Source organism: Ursus americanus, chromosome 21 (assembly GCF_024610735.1).
Source record: "Ursus americanus isolate L20-20 chromosome 21, mUrsAme1.1.p, whole genome shotgun sequence".
NCBI classification, from domain to species: domain Eukaryota; kingdom Metazoa; phylum Chordata; class Mammalia; order Carnivora; family Ursidae; genus Ursus; species Ursus americanus.
This window is the reverse complement of record NC_142147.1, coordinates 41857993-41871291: the sequence shown is the minus strand read 5'-3', so window position 1 is coordinate 41871291 and position 13299 is coordinate 41857993. Positions and strand designations below refer to the sequence as shown.

General features: G+C 39.8%; 1 protein-coding gene across 13 annotated transcripts in view; it reads right to left on the bottom strand.

Moving 5' to 3' along the window:
- The window catches only part of ZNF529 (zinc finger protein 529), a 74027-nt gene that overhangs the window by 25920 nt on the left and 34808 nt on the right, over positions 1 to 13299 (bottom strand). Inside the window, exon 3 of one of the 13 annotated variants that reach the window (XM_087871084.1) lies at positions 3502 to 3625. The exons of the other annotated variants lie outside the window; for them this stretch is intronic. Coding sequence (XP_087727210.1) covers positions 3502 to 3517 — 16 coding nt within the window. The 5' untranslated portion in view covers positions 3518 to 3625. The remainder of the gene's footprint in view (positions 1 to 3501; positions 3626 to 13299) is intronic. 13 annotated transcript variants of the gene reach the window in all.

The following is a 13299-nucleotide window of genomic DNA, read 5'->3' as shown; positions in this document are numbered from 1 at the left end:
AAATAAAAAAAATTTAAAAAAAAATTTTTTTTTTCTGTTTAGCTCAGCAGAGCTCCCCTCTACTTGTTAGATGGAATGCTGCCTGATTCATGAATTGTTCGACAAAGCCAATTAAATTTTCAGGTTTACTTGTTTGAATTTTGTTTTTTTTCAACACATTTCATGGCAGCAGCACTTTTGGCATTTGGAGAAAATGAGGAACACAGGTGTGGCAGCCCTTGGACCCTTCTAAATTCACCATCTTGCCATTTCCAAAGCCTGCTGGCAAGTCCCCTCTTAGTTTGAGCTTTGTTCTTTTTAACGTTTGAGCTGCCGATCTAATTGGCTTTTAATCCAGGTTGAACAGGTCAGTCTAGACAGGAGGCTCTAACAGCACTATTCCTTAGCCCTTGGTTCAGTCCACAATTCCATGTTGGAATCCCCTCCCCAATTCCAGTCCACAGTCCCCATTTACTACCTTTCTCTATTTCTAATATGGAGTTTACTAGTTTAGTCCACACTGGAAATTGCTGGTGGTACACACAACTTTCTCGTGGTCAGCCCACCATGACATCTCTTGGTTACTGTTGGTTTGTTAAGGTACACACTTGTTTGTCTTGTTTATGAAAACAAAGGCTTAGCTAATGGGATCTTTAAATTCCAAAGAGTTAAGCATTCCACCTTCTGGCACACTTGCTTATTTTATAGCTAAGATCTATGGTCCTGGAAGCTATAAAAATCTATCTGCTTGTTTTGTATCCTAAGGAACTTGGCTTGGTAACCATCAAGTTGGGGGCCCCAGGATAAGGATGGATAGAAATGTGAGTTGTACCTTATTTGCATCTAGATGTGGCTGGGTAGAAATGTGGGTTAATTCCATTTGTGGTGAGGGTCCTACAAACTGCTGCCAGCCCTCATGGGAAATACAATGTAGAAATACCATGGTCATGACGGGAAACAATCCGAGTGCATAAGATCATCTAAGTGCACTTGAAAGCAAGGCTTCCCAAATTAGAATTGGCAAGCAGAAGCCCACAAAAGGTTTAAAAATTCCAAAATAATGTCATTAAAAGATTACGCTGAAGGCTGGAAAAAATTAAATATGTGAGAGACAGCTGTAACGAAAGACTGTAAGACATAACTCCTACTGCTCCCTTCTATCCTTCCTGGAGTACTCATTCTACTAATCCTCTGAATTGTTTATCCACTCTGAAGACTACGTAACTGTAAACAAAAGTCTGCCAAGTTAGTGGCCTTACAGGCACCCCATTACCACCTTCAAAGGAGGGCCCCTCCCAGAGTTGACAAAGTGAGGGATTTTCTGGTAAACTTCTACATTTCCCTTTAAACAGAGAAAAGGAAACTCTGGTAGATATCAGAGCCTGCAGAGTGGGTCCTAGAAAAACTGGCACAAGCCAGTAAAGAGGGAAAATTCTTACTAGAATCAGTTCTTCTGAATCTCTATCTGTAATGCCAAGTTGAAAAGAAAACAAAATTTCACACTGTCTCTTCCTTTCCAAATCCAAATCCACTGTATTGATCCTTTGTCTCCCAGGGATAGCTTCTGACTTCTTAATCTAGTTGTGTGTGACTGGGGTTGGCTTTTTGCCTGCCTGGAATGCACAGGTTGTTGGTTCTTACTATTGGCTATCTTTGGGACTAACTGGATTTTGGGAAGGTAACATCCTTTACATGCTCTTTGGGGACCCATCTTAGACCCAAGGCAGGTTATTCAGTACTGCCAGAAATATTTAAAATTAGAACTATTTACCCCTAAAGAAAGAAGCAAATTGAAGATAATATAGTTGGATAGATGGATTAACCTATAATGTCAATTTAACATACAACCCAAATCTCTGAGGAATTGAGAGCAACTATCCTTACAAATCCATTGCACAACAAAAGTCAGCTTTACTTTTTTTTTTTAAGATTTTATTTATTTGAGAGAGACAGAGAGCAAGAGAGAGCACAAGCAGGGGAGGGAGTAGAGGGAGCAGGGAGCCAGACGCAGGCCTTGAGCGCAGAACCCTGGGATCATGACCCGAGCTGAAGGCAGACGCTTAACCAACTGAGCCACCCAGGTGCCCCAAAAGTCAACTTTAAAGGCAATTCAAAATTCACCTAATCCTTTACCAATTCCAAACTTCCCTTGTTTATCTCAAAAGGCTTGTAAATTATTGGCCTTAGGAAATCAAAGTCCTTCCTGGAAGCACTTATATTCTTTCTCTGTCCTTAGAAGTTATATCTCTTATCATGTCTTTGAAATGTAAACCTGAGATTGAGAGAAAGAAAAAGGGAAGGCATTTTAAAAATACAAACTGCTAAAAGGGCTCTTGTACCCAAAGTTTAGCACAACCTCTTTAATTCCAGGGACAAAAACAAATCTTAAAAAATCTTGTCCACAAATATTAGTAACTATACAGTCTTTGCACCTGTGTTTGTGTCTATGTCCATATACAGTTGTAAATGTATACGGATGTATATGAGATATTCTACCTTCAGACGGTCTCACTAAAATTAATTAGTAAAAGCCCTATTCAAGTGAAGCACCTGAAAGTATGGGCCATTCTGTAACTCTCAAAAAGATAGAAACCAACCCAAATGTTATTCAAGTTTATGTTATCTGGGGAAATATTCTATATGAAAGCTAATTTAAGGTTGATGTTTAATTAAAACAGGCATGTCTTTAGAGTTAGCATTAAACATAAAAAACTTTTATTCTACCTGAGTTTACTAGCCAAGTTAGTTCATGTTATCTCTTACAAAATCTGTCAACAAAAAAGTAACAGCTTGGGGAAGACTTCCAGGAAAGATGGTGGAGCAGGACGATCATAATTTCACCTCATCCCATGGATACAACTAGGTAACACATCAGTGCAAATAACCCAGAAAACGACCTGAAGATTGGCAGAACAAACTCCACAACTAAATGTAGAGAAGAGGCCACACTGAAGAGGGCAGGAAGGGCAGGGATACAGTGGGAAGCTAAACCCTGCAGGACGGATGCTGGAAGGAGGGAGCTGCAGATGCAGAGAAGGGCAAGAAACAGACTATCACACCAGGAGCCTGCACAGGGAAGATGAATCCCCACAACATCTGGCTTTGAAAGTCACAGGGGCCAAATTTCATGAGTTCTTATAACCAGTAGTATTTAAAGGCTGGAACTCTAAAAATCAGCAAACTCAGCTCTGGGAAAGGCCAGAGGGTGATATGAAACTGAGTCCCTGCCCTTAAAGAGTCAGTACAACAGACAGCCCACTGAGGGGCAGCTTATAGAAGCAGCAGTTTGAGAAAGGCCTGGGCAATACATGAGGGAGAGTAAGTTACTAATCTCAGAGTTCACGGAGAGACTTTTCCAGGAACAAAGGAGCTGGCAGAGGCCGTTTGCCTCCCCTGTCCCCCCACCATTGTGGGAACCCGGGCAGTGCAAGCATTCACTACCTAATTTGTCCTGCCCTCTCCAGCTGCGCCTGTCTCAGTCCCTGCGCTGTGGGTCCCCTCCCCAAGAAGAATGGTGCAAACCTTGCCAATACTGCATCTTCTGATCTCTTGCAAAGATGTGGGCACTTTGGTACAACTGCCCCCGACTTGAGTGACTTTGCAGAGTAGTCCAGCTGCCCTGGTCTCTACAGTGGCTGCAAGTCCCCTGTGGAAGAGGACCAGGACCGCTTTGTTAAAAGTGTATGCTTCACTCACTACTTTCAAGAGAAAGCAACATAGCTGACTTTCATAACACACAAAACAGATACAGAGAGTTACGCAAAATGGGCACACAGAAGAATATGTCCCAAATGAAAGAACAAAAAAAAAGTACAGCGGGGCGCCTGGGTGGCACAACGGTTAAGCGTCTGCCTTCGGCTCAGGGCGTGATCCCGGCGTTGTGGGATCGAGCCCCACGTCAGGCTCCTCCACTAGGAGCCTGCTTCTTCCTCTCCCACTCCCCCTGCTTGTGTTCCCTCTCTCGCTGGCTGTCTCTCTCTCTGTCGAATAAATAAATAATCTTTAAAAAAAGAAAAGAAGTACAGCAATAAACCTAAGCAAAATGGAGATAATATGCCTGATAAAAAAATTTAAAGTAAAGATCATAAAGACTCACTGTACTTGAGAAGAATCCAGGACCTCAATGAGACTCTTATACAGAGGTAAAAAAGAACCAATCAAGGATGAAAAACAGTAATTGAAATTAAAAATACACTTGATGGAATAAATAATACACTAGAGGAAGCAGAAGAATGAATTAATGACATGGAAGACAGAGTAATGGAAAGAAATCAAGCTAAACAAGTGAGAAAAAAATTTATGCAAAATGAGAATAGACAAGGGCACTCAGCAACTCCACGAAGTGTAATCACATTCACACTATAGGAATCCCAGAAGAAGAGAAAAGGGAGCAGAAAATGTATCTGAAGAAACAATAGCTGAAAATTTCCCTAACCTCAGGAAGGAAACAGATATCAAGATCCAGGAGACACAGAGATCCCCCAACAAAATCACCACAAGATTAACACCAAGACACAAAGTCATTAAAAGGGAAAAAAGTAGTGATAAAGAAAAAAATTTTAAAGCAGCAAGAGAGGGGGGAAGAAAAAAGGTGGCGGAAGAGTAGGGGCCCTTTCTTCAGCTGGTCCCTTGAATAGACCTGGATATCTACCAGATCATCCTGAACACCCACGAAATCAGCCCCAGATGTAGGAAGGTACATCTATATCTCTACAAACGAACATCATCAGCGCTCAGTATTGAGGTACAAAGCGGGGAGCCGTGAATCCATCCACAGATATTGGAAGATAAAAGGAAGGGGGAGGGAGCTGCCGCGCCTCAGTGCCCGGAAGCAGTAGCCTCCTGCACTGGGGAGCGGGCGGACTCACTGACTGGCACCTGCAAGAAAGCAGACTGAGACCGTGAGCCTGGGAACATGCATGCAACCAGACTGAAAACCCGGAGCTCCGGAGCACACACTCGACCTAGACTGAAACCTAGTGCTTGGGAGAGTGAAAACCAGAGCTCCAGAGCGGGCACAAACCACACTGAAACAGGAAGCTCAGGAGTGCGCACATGCAGGAACCGGGGGCGGCTGGCGGTGTTAGAAGCACAAAGGACAGAAACGTGCTGGCCCTGGCAGCGAGGGCTAGGAGAGTGGCTGGGGGGGCGCACAACCCAGGAGGCTACAGGGTATTAGCAGCACCAGCAGAAAAAGAGTTAAAGTGGCCAAGAGCTCAGTGGAGAGTGGACTGCGATCTCTCTGTTCTGAGACAGAGGCTAGGATACGGCCACTGCTGTTCTCTCAGAAGAGTCACAGAAAACCACCAGGGAAAGCCTCCAGAGAACAAAACCCAGAAGTACCAGCTCACATTCTGCCCATCCCCATCCTGCCTTGCAGGGGATAGGGTGACTCGACCCAAACAGGGTTGCCTGAGTATCAGCGTGGCAGGCCCTTCCCCCAGAAGACAGGCTGAAAAATCAGGAAGCCCACATCCCTAAGGTCCCTATAAAACAAGTGCACACTGCCTGGGTCCTGGTAAATAACATGGGCTCTGTACATACCCGCAACCTCTCCTCATCAGAATGACAAGGAGGAGGAATCCCCAGCAAAGAAAGGAGACAGAGACTGTGGCCTCTGCCAGAGAACTGATAGATATGGATATAACCAAATTGTCAGAAATGGAGTTCAGAGTAACAATGGTCAAGATGATGTGTAGGCTTGAAAAAAATATTAACGAAAATATTAACGAGAATATAGACTAAGGGCGGAAATGAGAGCGAATCTGGCAGAAATTAAAAATGCTATCAATCAAATGTAGTCTAAACTAGACGCTCTGACGGCCAGGGTAAATGAGGCAAAGAACAAATTAGTTAATTGGAAGATAGGATGATACAAAAGAAGGAAAAAATGGGAACTTGGCTCAAAAAAAATCCAATCTCAAGAATGGTGATTACAGGAGATTACTGACTCAATGAAATGTTCATATGTCAGAATCATCAGCGTCCCCGAGGGGGTGCAGAAAGAGAGAGGTCTAGAAGAGATATTTGAACAAATTGTAGCTGAGAACTTCGCTAATCTGGCAAAGGAAACAAGCATTTGTGTCCAAGAGGCAGAGAGGACCCCTCCAAAGATTAATAAGAACAGACCTACACCACGTCACATAATAATACAATTCCCAAATATTAGATCCAAGGATACAGTATTGAAAGCGGCCAGGGGAAAAGAATCCACACCTACAGAGGAAGGAACATCAGAATAACGTCAGACATGTCTAGAGAGACCTGGCAAGCCAAGAAAAGCTGGCAAGTCATATTCAGAGCACTAAGTGAGAAGAACATGCAGCCAAGGATCCTTTATCCAGCAAGGCTGTCATTCAGAATTGATGGAGAGACAAGGACCTTCCAAGACCGGCAGAAACTGAAGGAATATGTGACCACCAAGCCAGCCCTACAAGAAATATTAAGGGGGAGGGGTCTATAAAAGTAAAAAGACCCCAAGAGTGATACAGAACAGAAATTTACAAACTATAGAAACAAAGAATTCACAGGCAACATGACATCATTAAAATCATATCTCTCAATAATCACTCTAAATTTCAGTAGCCTAAATTCTCCCATAAAACGCCACAGGGTTGCAGACTGGATAAAAAGACATGACCCATCCATACGCTGTCTACAAGAGACTCATTTTGAACCTAAAGATACATCCAGATTGAAACTGAAGGGATGGAGAACCATTTTTCATGCCAATGGACCTCAAAAGAAAGCTGGGGTAGCAATTCTCATATCAGACAGATTAGATTTTAAACTAAAGACTGTAGTTAGAGATACAGAAGGATACTATATTATTCTTAAAGGATGTATCCAACAAGTGTCTATGACAATTATAAATATCTAAGCCCCCAACAGGGGAGCAGCTAGATACACAAGCCAACTCTTAAACAGAATAAAGAGACATATAGATAAAAATACGTTAATAGTAGGGGACGTCAACACTCCACTTTCAGCAATAGACAGATCACCTAAGCAGAAAATCAACAAAGAAACAAGAGCTTTTAATGACATACTGGACCAGATGGACTTCATAGATATATACAGAACACTCCAGCCCAGAACAACAGAATACTCATTCTTTTCGAATGCACATGGAACTTTCTCCAGAACAGACCATATACTGGGTCACAAAACAGGTCTCAACCGATACCAAAAGACTGAGATTATTCCCTGCATATTCTTAGACCACAATACTTTGAAACTGGAACTCAATCACAAGGAAAAATTTGGAAGAAACTCAAACACTTGGCAACGAAGAACCATCCTGCTCAAGAATGATTGGGTAAACCAGGTAATTAAGAAGGAGATTAACAATTTTTGGAGACCAATGAAAATGAAAACACATTGGTCCAAAGCCTATGGGACACTGCAAAAGCAGTCCTAGAAAATACATAGCCATCCAAGCCTCACTCAAAAGAACAGAAAAATCTAAAATGCAGTTTTTATATTCTCACCTCAAGAAGCTGGAGCTGGAACAGAAGAACAGGCCTAACCCAAGCACAAGAAGGTAGGTGATCAAGATTAGAGCACAGATCAATGAATCAGAAACCAGGAGCACAGTAGAGCAGATCAAAAGAACTAGAAGCTGGTTCTTTGAAAGAATAAATAAGATTGATAAGCCACTGGCCAGACTTATTCAAAAGAATAGAGAAAGGACCTAAATTAAAAAAATTATGAATGAGAGGGGAGAGATCACAACCAACACTAATGAAATAGGAAGGATCATTAGAAACTATTAGCAAAAACTATATGCCAATAAATTAAACAACCTGGAAGAAATGGATGCCTTCCTGGAAACCTGTAAACTACCAAGTCTGAAACAGGAAGAAACTGATTATCTAAACAGATTGATGAATTATGAAGAGATTGAAGCAGTGATCAAAAACCTCCCGAAAAACAAGACTCTGAGGCCTGATGGATTCCCCGGGGGAATTCTACCAAACATTCAAAGGAGAAATAATACCTATTCTCCTGAAGCTGTTTGAAAAAATAGAAACAGAAGGAAAACTACCAAACTCATTCTATGAGGCCAGTTTTACCTTGATCCCCAAACCAGGCAAAGACCCCATCAAAAACGAGAATTACAGATCGATATCCCTGATGAATATGGACGCCAAAATTCTCAACAAGATTCTAGCTAATAGGATCCAACTGTACATTAAAAGGATTATCCATCATTACCAAGTGGGATTCATCCCTGGGATGCAAGGGTGGTTCAAAATACGCAAATCGATCAGTTTGATAGATCACATCAACAAGAAAAGAGTCAAGAACCACATGATCCTCTCAACTGATGCAGAAAAAGCATTTGACAAAATACAGCATCCTTTCCTGATTAAAACCCTTCAGAGTGTAGGAATAGAGGGTATATTCCTCAATTTCATAAATACTACCTATGAAAAGCCGACAGAGAGTATCATTCTCTATGGGTTAAAGCTGAGAGCCTTTCCCTTAAGATCAGGAACATGACAAGGATGCCCACTCTCGCCACTATTATTCAACATAGTACTAGAAGTCCTTGCAACAGCAATCAGACAACAAAAAGGGATAAGAGGTATTCAAATCAACAAAGAAGAAGTCAAACTGTCTCTCTTTGCAGATGACATGATACTCTATATGGAAAACCCAAAAGAATCCATCCCCAAATTATTAGAACTTATAGAACAATTCAGTAATATGGCAGGATACAAAATCAATGCTCAGAAATCAGTTGCATTTCTATACACGAACAATGAGGCTGAAGAAAGAGAACTTAGGGAATCCATTCCATTTACAATAGCACCAAAAATCATACGATATCTCGGAATTAACCAGAGAGGTAAAGGACCTATATTCTAGAAACTACAGATCACTCTTGAAAGACATTGAAGAAGACAGAAAAAGACGGAAAAACATTCCATGCTCATGCATCGGAAGAATTCACATAGTTAAAATGTCCATGCTACCCAGAGCAATCTACACTTTCAATGCTATCCCGATCAAAATACAAATGACATTTTTCAAGGAACTGGAACAAACACCCTTAAAAATTTGTGTGGAACCAGAAAAGGCCCCGACTTGCGAAGGAAATATTAAAAAGGTAAAACAAAGCTGGGGGCATCACGTTGCGTGATTTCAAGCTATACTACAAAGCTGTGATCACCAAGACAGCACGGTACTGGCACAAAAACAGACACATAGACCAATGGAACAGAACAGAGATTCCAGAAATGGATCCTCAGCTCTATGGGCAACTAATCTTTGACAAAGCAGGAAAAAACATCCAGTGGAAAAAAGACAGTCTCTTCAATAAATGGTGCTGGGAACATTGGACAAGCTATATGCAAAAGAATGAAACTTGACCACTCTCTCACACCATACACAAAGATAAACTTCAAATGGATGAAAGACCTCTATGTGAGACAGCAATCCATCAAAATCATAGAGGAGAACATAGTCTAACCTCTTTGACATCGGCCACAGCAACTTCTTTCATGACACATCTCCAAAGGCAAGAGAAACAAAAGATAAAATGAACTTGTGAGGCTTCATCAAGATAAAAAGCTTCTGCACAGCCAAGGAAACAGTCAAAAAAACTAAGAGGCAGCCCATGGAACTGGAGAATATATTTGCAAATGATGCTACAGATAAAAGACTGGTATCCAAGATCTACAAAGAACTTCTCAAACTCAATACATGAGAAACAAACAAATCATAAAATGGGCAGAAGATATGAACAGACACTTTTCCAATGAAGACATACAAATGGCTAACAGACACTTGAAAAAATGTTCAAAATCATTAGCCATCAGGGAAATTCAAATCAAAACCACCTTGAGATACCATCTTATGCCAGTCAGAATGGCAAAAATTGACAAGGCAGGAAACAAATGTTGGAGAGGATGTGGAGAAAGGCGAACCCTCTTACACAGTTGGTGGGAATGCAAGTTGGTACAGCCACTTTGAAAACAGTGTGGAGGTCCCTCAAAAAGTTAAAAATAGAGCTACCCTATGACCCAGCAATTGCACTGCTGGGTATTTACCCCAAAGATACGGATGTAATGAAGAGAAGGGCCATATGCACCCCAATGTTCATAGCAGCAATGTCCACAATGGCCAGACTGTGGAAGGAGCCGATATGCCCTTCAACAAATGAATGGATAAAGAAGATGTGGTCCATATATACAATGGAATATTACTCAGCCATCAGAAAGAACGATTACCCAACATTTGCAGCAACATGGACGGAACTGGAGGAGATTATGCTACGTGAAATAAGTCAAGCAGAGAAAGACAATCATCATATGGTTTCACTCATTTATGGAACATAAGAGATAGCAGAGATTGGTAGGAGAAGGAAGGGAAGAATGAAGGGGGGGTAAACAGAAGGGGGAATGAACCACAAGAGACTATGGACTCTGGGAAACAAACGGAGGGCTTCAGAGGGGAGGGGGTGGGGGAGTGGGATAGGCTGGTGATGGGTATTAAGAAGGGCACATATTGCATGGAGCACTGGGTGTTATATGCAAACAAAGAATCATGGAACACTACATCAAAAACTAAGGATGTACTGTATGGTGACTAACATAACAATAAGAAATTAAAAATAATAATAAAATAAAATAAAGTAAAATAAAAGCAGCAAGAGAAAAGATGACAGTTACATACAAGGGAAACCCCATAAGGCTATCAGTGGATTTTTCAGCAGAAACACTCCAGGCCAGAAGAGAGTGGGATGATAATATTCAAATTGCAGAAAGGGAAAAAGGTCTGCAGCCAAGAATACTCTACCTAGCAAGGGTAGCATTCAGAATAGGAGGAGAAATAAAGAGTTTCTCAGACAAACAAAAACTAAAGAAGTTCATCACCACCAAACCAGCCCTGTAAGAAATATTAAAGGAATCTTTGAGTGGCAAGGAAAGACCATAAGTAAGTGTATGAAAAGCATGAAATACAAAAGCAGTAAAAATAAGTATATCTGTAAAAATCAGTCAAGGGATGCACAAAATAAAATAATGTAAAACACTACATCATATACCTAAAATGTGGGAGGCAGGTGGGAGAGAGGAGTAAAGAATAAATTCAAACTTAAGTGACCATAAACTTTATATAGACTGCTCTTTATAGAAGATGTTATATGCAAACCAAATGATAACAAATCAACAACCAGTAATAGATATGCAAAGAATAAAGAGAGAGGAACCTAAGTATATCATTAAAGAAAGCAAGCAAACCATGAAAGAGAGCAAGAGAAGGATCAGAGAAAAACTACAAAAACAACTACAAAACAATAAGAAAATAGCAATAAATACATATCTATTAGTAACTACTTTGAATGTAAATGGAGTAAATGCTCCAATCAAAAGACACAGGGTAATGGAATGGATAAAAAAACAAGGCCCATCTATAGGCTGCCTATAAGACTCATTTCAGACCTAAAGTCACCTGCAGACAAAAGTGAGGGGATGGAGAAATATTTATCATGTAAATGGATGTCAACAGAAAGCCAAGGTAGAAATACTTATATCAGACAAAACAGACTTTCAAACAAAGACTGTAACAAGAGATAAAGAAGGATACTATATAATAATAATGAGAACCATTCATCAAGAGGATATAACAATTGTAAATATTTATGCACCCAACATGTGAGCAACCAAATACATAAAATAGTTAAAAACAAACATAAAGGAACTAATCGATAGTTATACAGTAATAACAGGGAACTTTAACACCCCACTTATGTCAATGGACAGGTCATCCAAACAGAAAATCAAAAAGGAAACATGGCTTTGAATGATACATTGGATACTGAATGGTTTTAACAGATATATGCAGCACATTCCACCCTGAAACACCAGAGTACAAATTCTTTTCAAGTGCACATAGAACATTCTCCAGAATAAATCACACAAAACACGTCTCAACAAATTCAAGACAACTGAAGTCATACCCTGCATTTTTTCTGACCACAAAACTATGAAACTAGAAATCAACCACAAGAAAAAAAAAAATCAGGAAAGAACACAAATACACAGAGGCTAAATAACTTGCTACTGAACAATGAATGGATCAAGTAAGAAATCAAAGAAGTCAGAATTATATGGGAACAAATGAAAATGAAAATACAATGGTCCAAATTTTGGGGATGCAGGAAAAGCAGTTTTAAGCCGGAAGTTTAAGGCAATACAAGCCTACCTTGAGAAGTAAGAAAATCCCAAATAATAACCTAACCTTACATATAAAGAAGCTAGAAAAAGAACAAACAAAATCCAAAACCCACAGAAGAAATAATGAAGAAATGAAGATTAGGGCAGAAATGAGTGATATCAAAACTAAAATAAAAAACAAAAATAAAAGAACAGATTAGTGAAACCAGGAGCTGGTTCTTTGAAAAGATCAACAAAATTGATAAACCTCTAAGAAGAATCATCCAAAAAAAAAAAAAAAAAAGTACTAAAATAAAATCACAAATGAAAGAGAAATAACAATCAACAGCACTGAAATACAAACAACTGTAACAGAATATTATGAAAAAGTATATGCCAACAAATTGGACAATGGACAAGAAATGGATAAATTCCTAGGAACATATAACCTACCAAAACTGAAGCAGGAAGAAACAGAAAATTTGAACAAACCAATTACTAGCAATGAAATTGAATGAGGAATGAAAAAACTACCAACAAACAAAAGTCCAGAACCAGATGGCTTCATAGGTGAATTCTACCAAACATTTAAGGAAGAGTTAATATTCACTCTTCTCAAACTATTCCAAAACACGGACAAGGAAGGAAAACATCCAAATTCATTCTATGAAGCCAGTATTACCCTTATACCAAAACCAGATAAAGACACCACAAAAAAAGAGGACTACAGGCCAATTATCTCTGATGAACATACATGCAAAAATCATCAACAAAATATTAAGAAACCAAATCCAACAATACATTAAAAATAACTCACCATGATGAAGTGGGATTTATTCCTGGGCTGCAAAAGTGGTTTAATATTTGCAAATCAATCAGTGTGATACATCACATCAATAAGAGAAAGAATAAAAACCATACATGATCATTTCAATAGATGCAGAAAAAGCAGGTGACAAAGTACAATATCCATTCACGATAAAAAAAAAAAAAACCTTCAACAAATTAGGTTTAGGAAAAATATTTCAACATAATAAAGGCCATGAAAAACCCACAGCTAACATCACACTCAATGGGGGAAAACTGAAAGTTTTTCTAAGATCAGGAACAAGATAGGGATGTCCACTCTCACTACTTTTATTCAACACAGTACTGA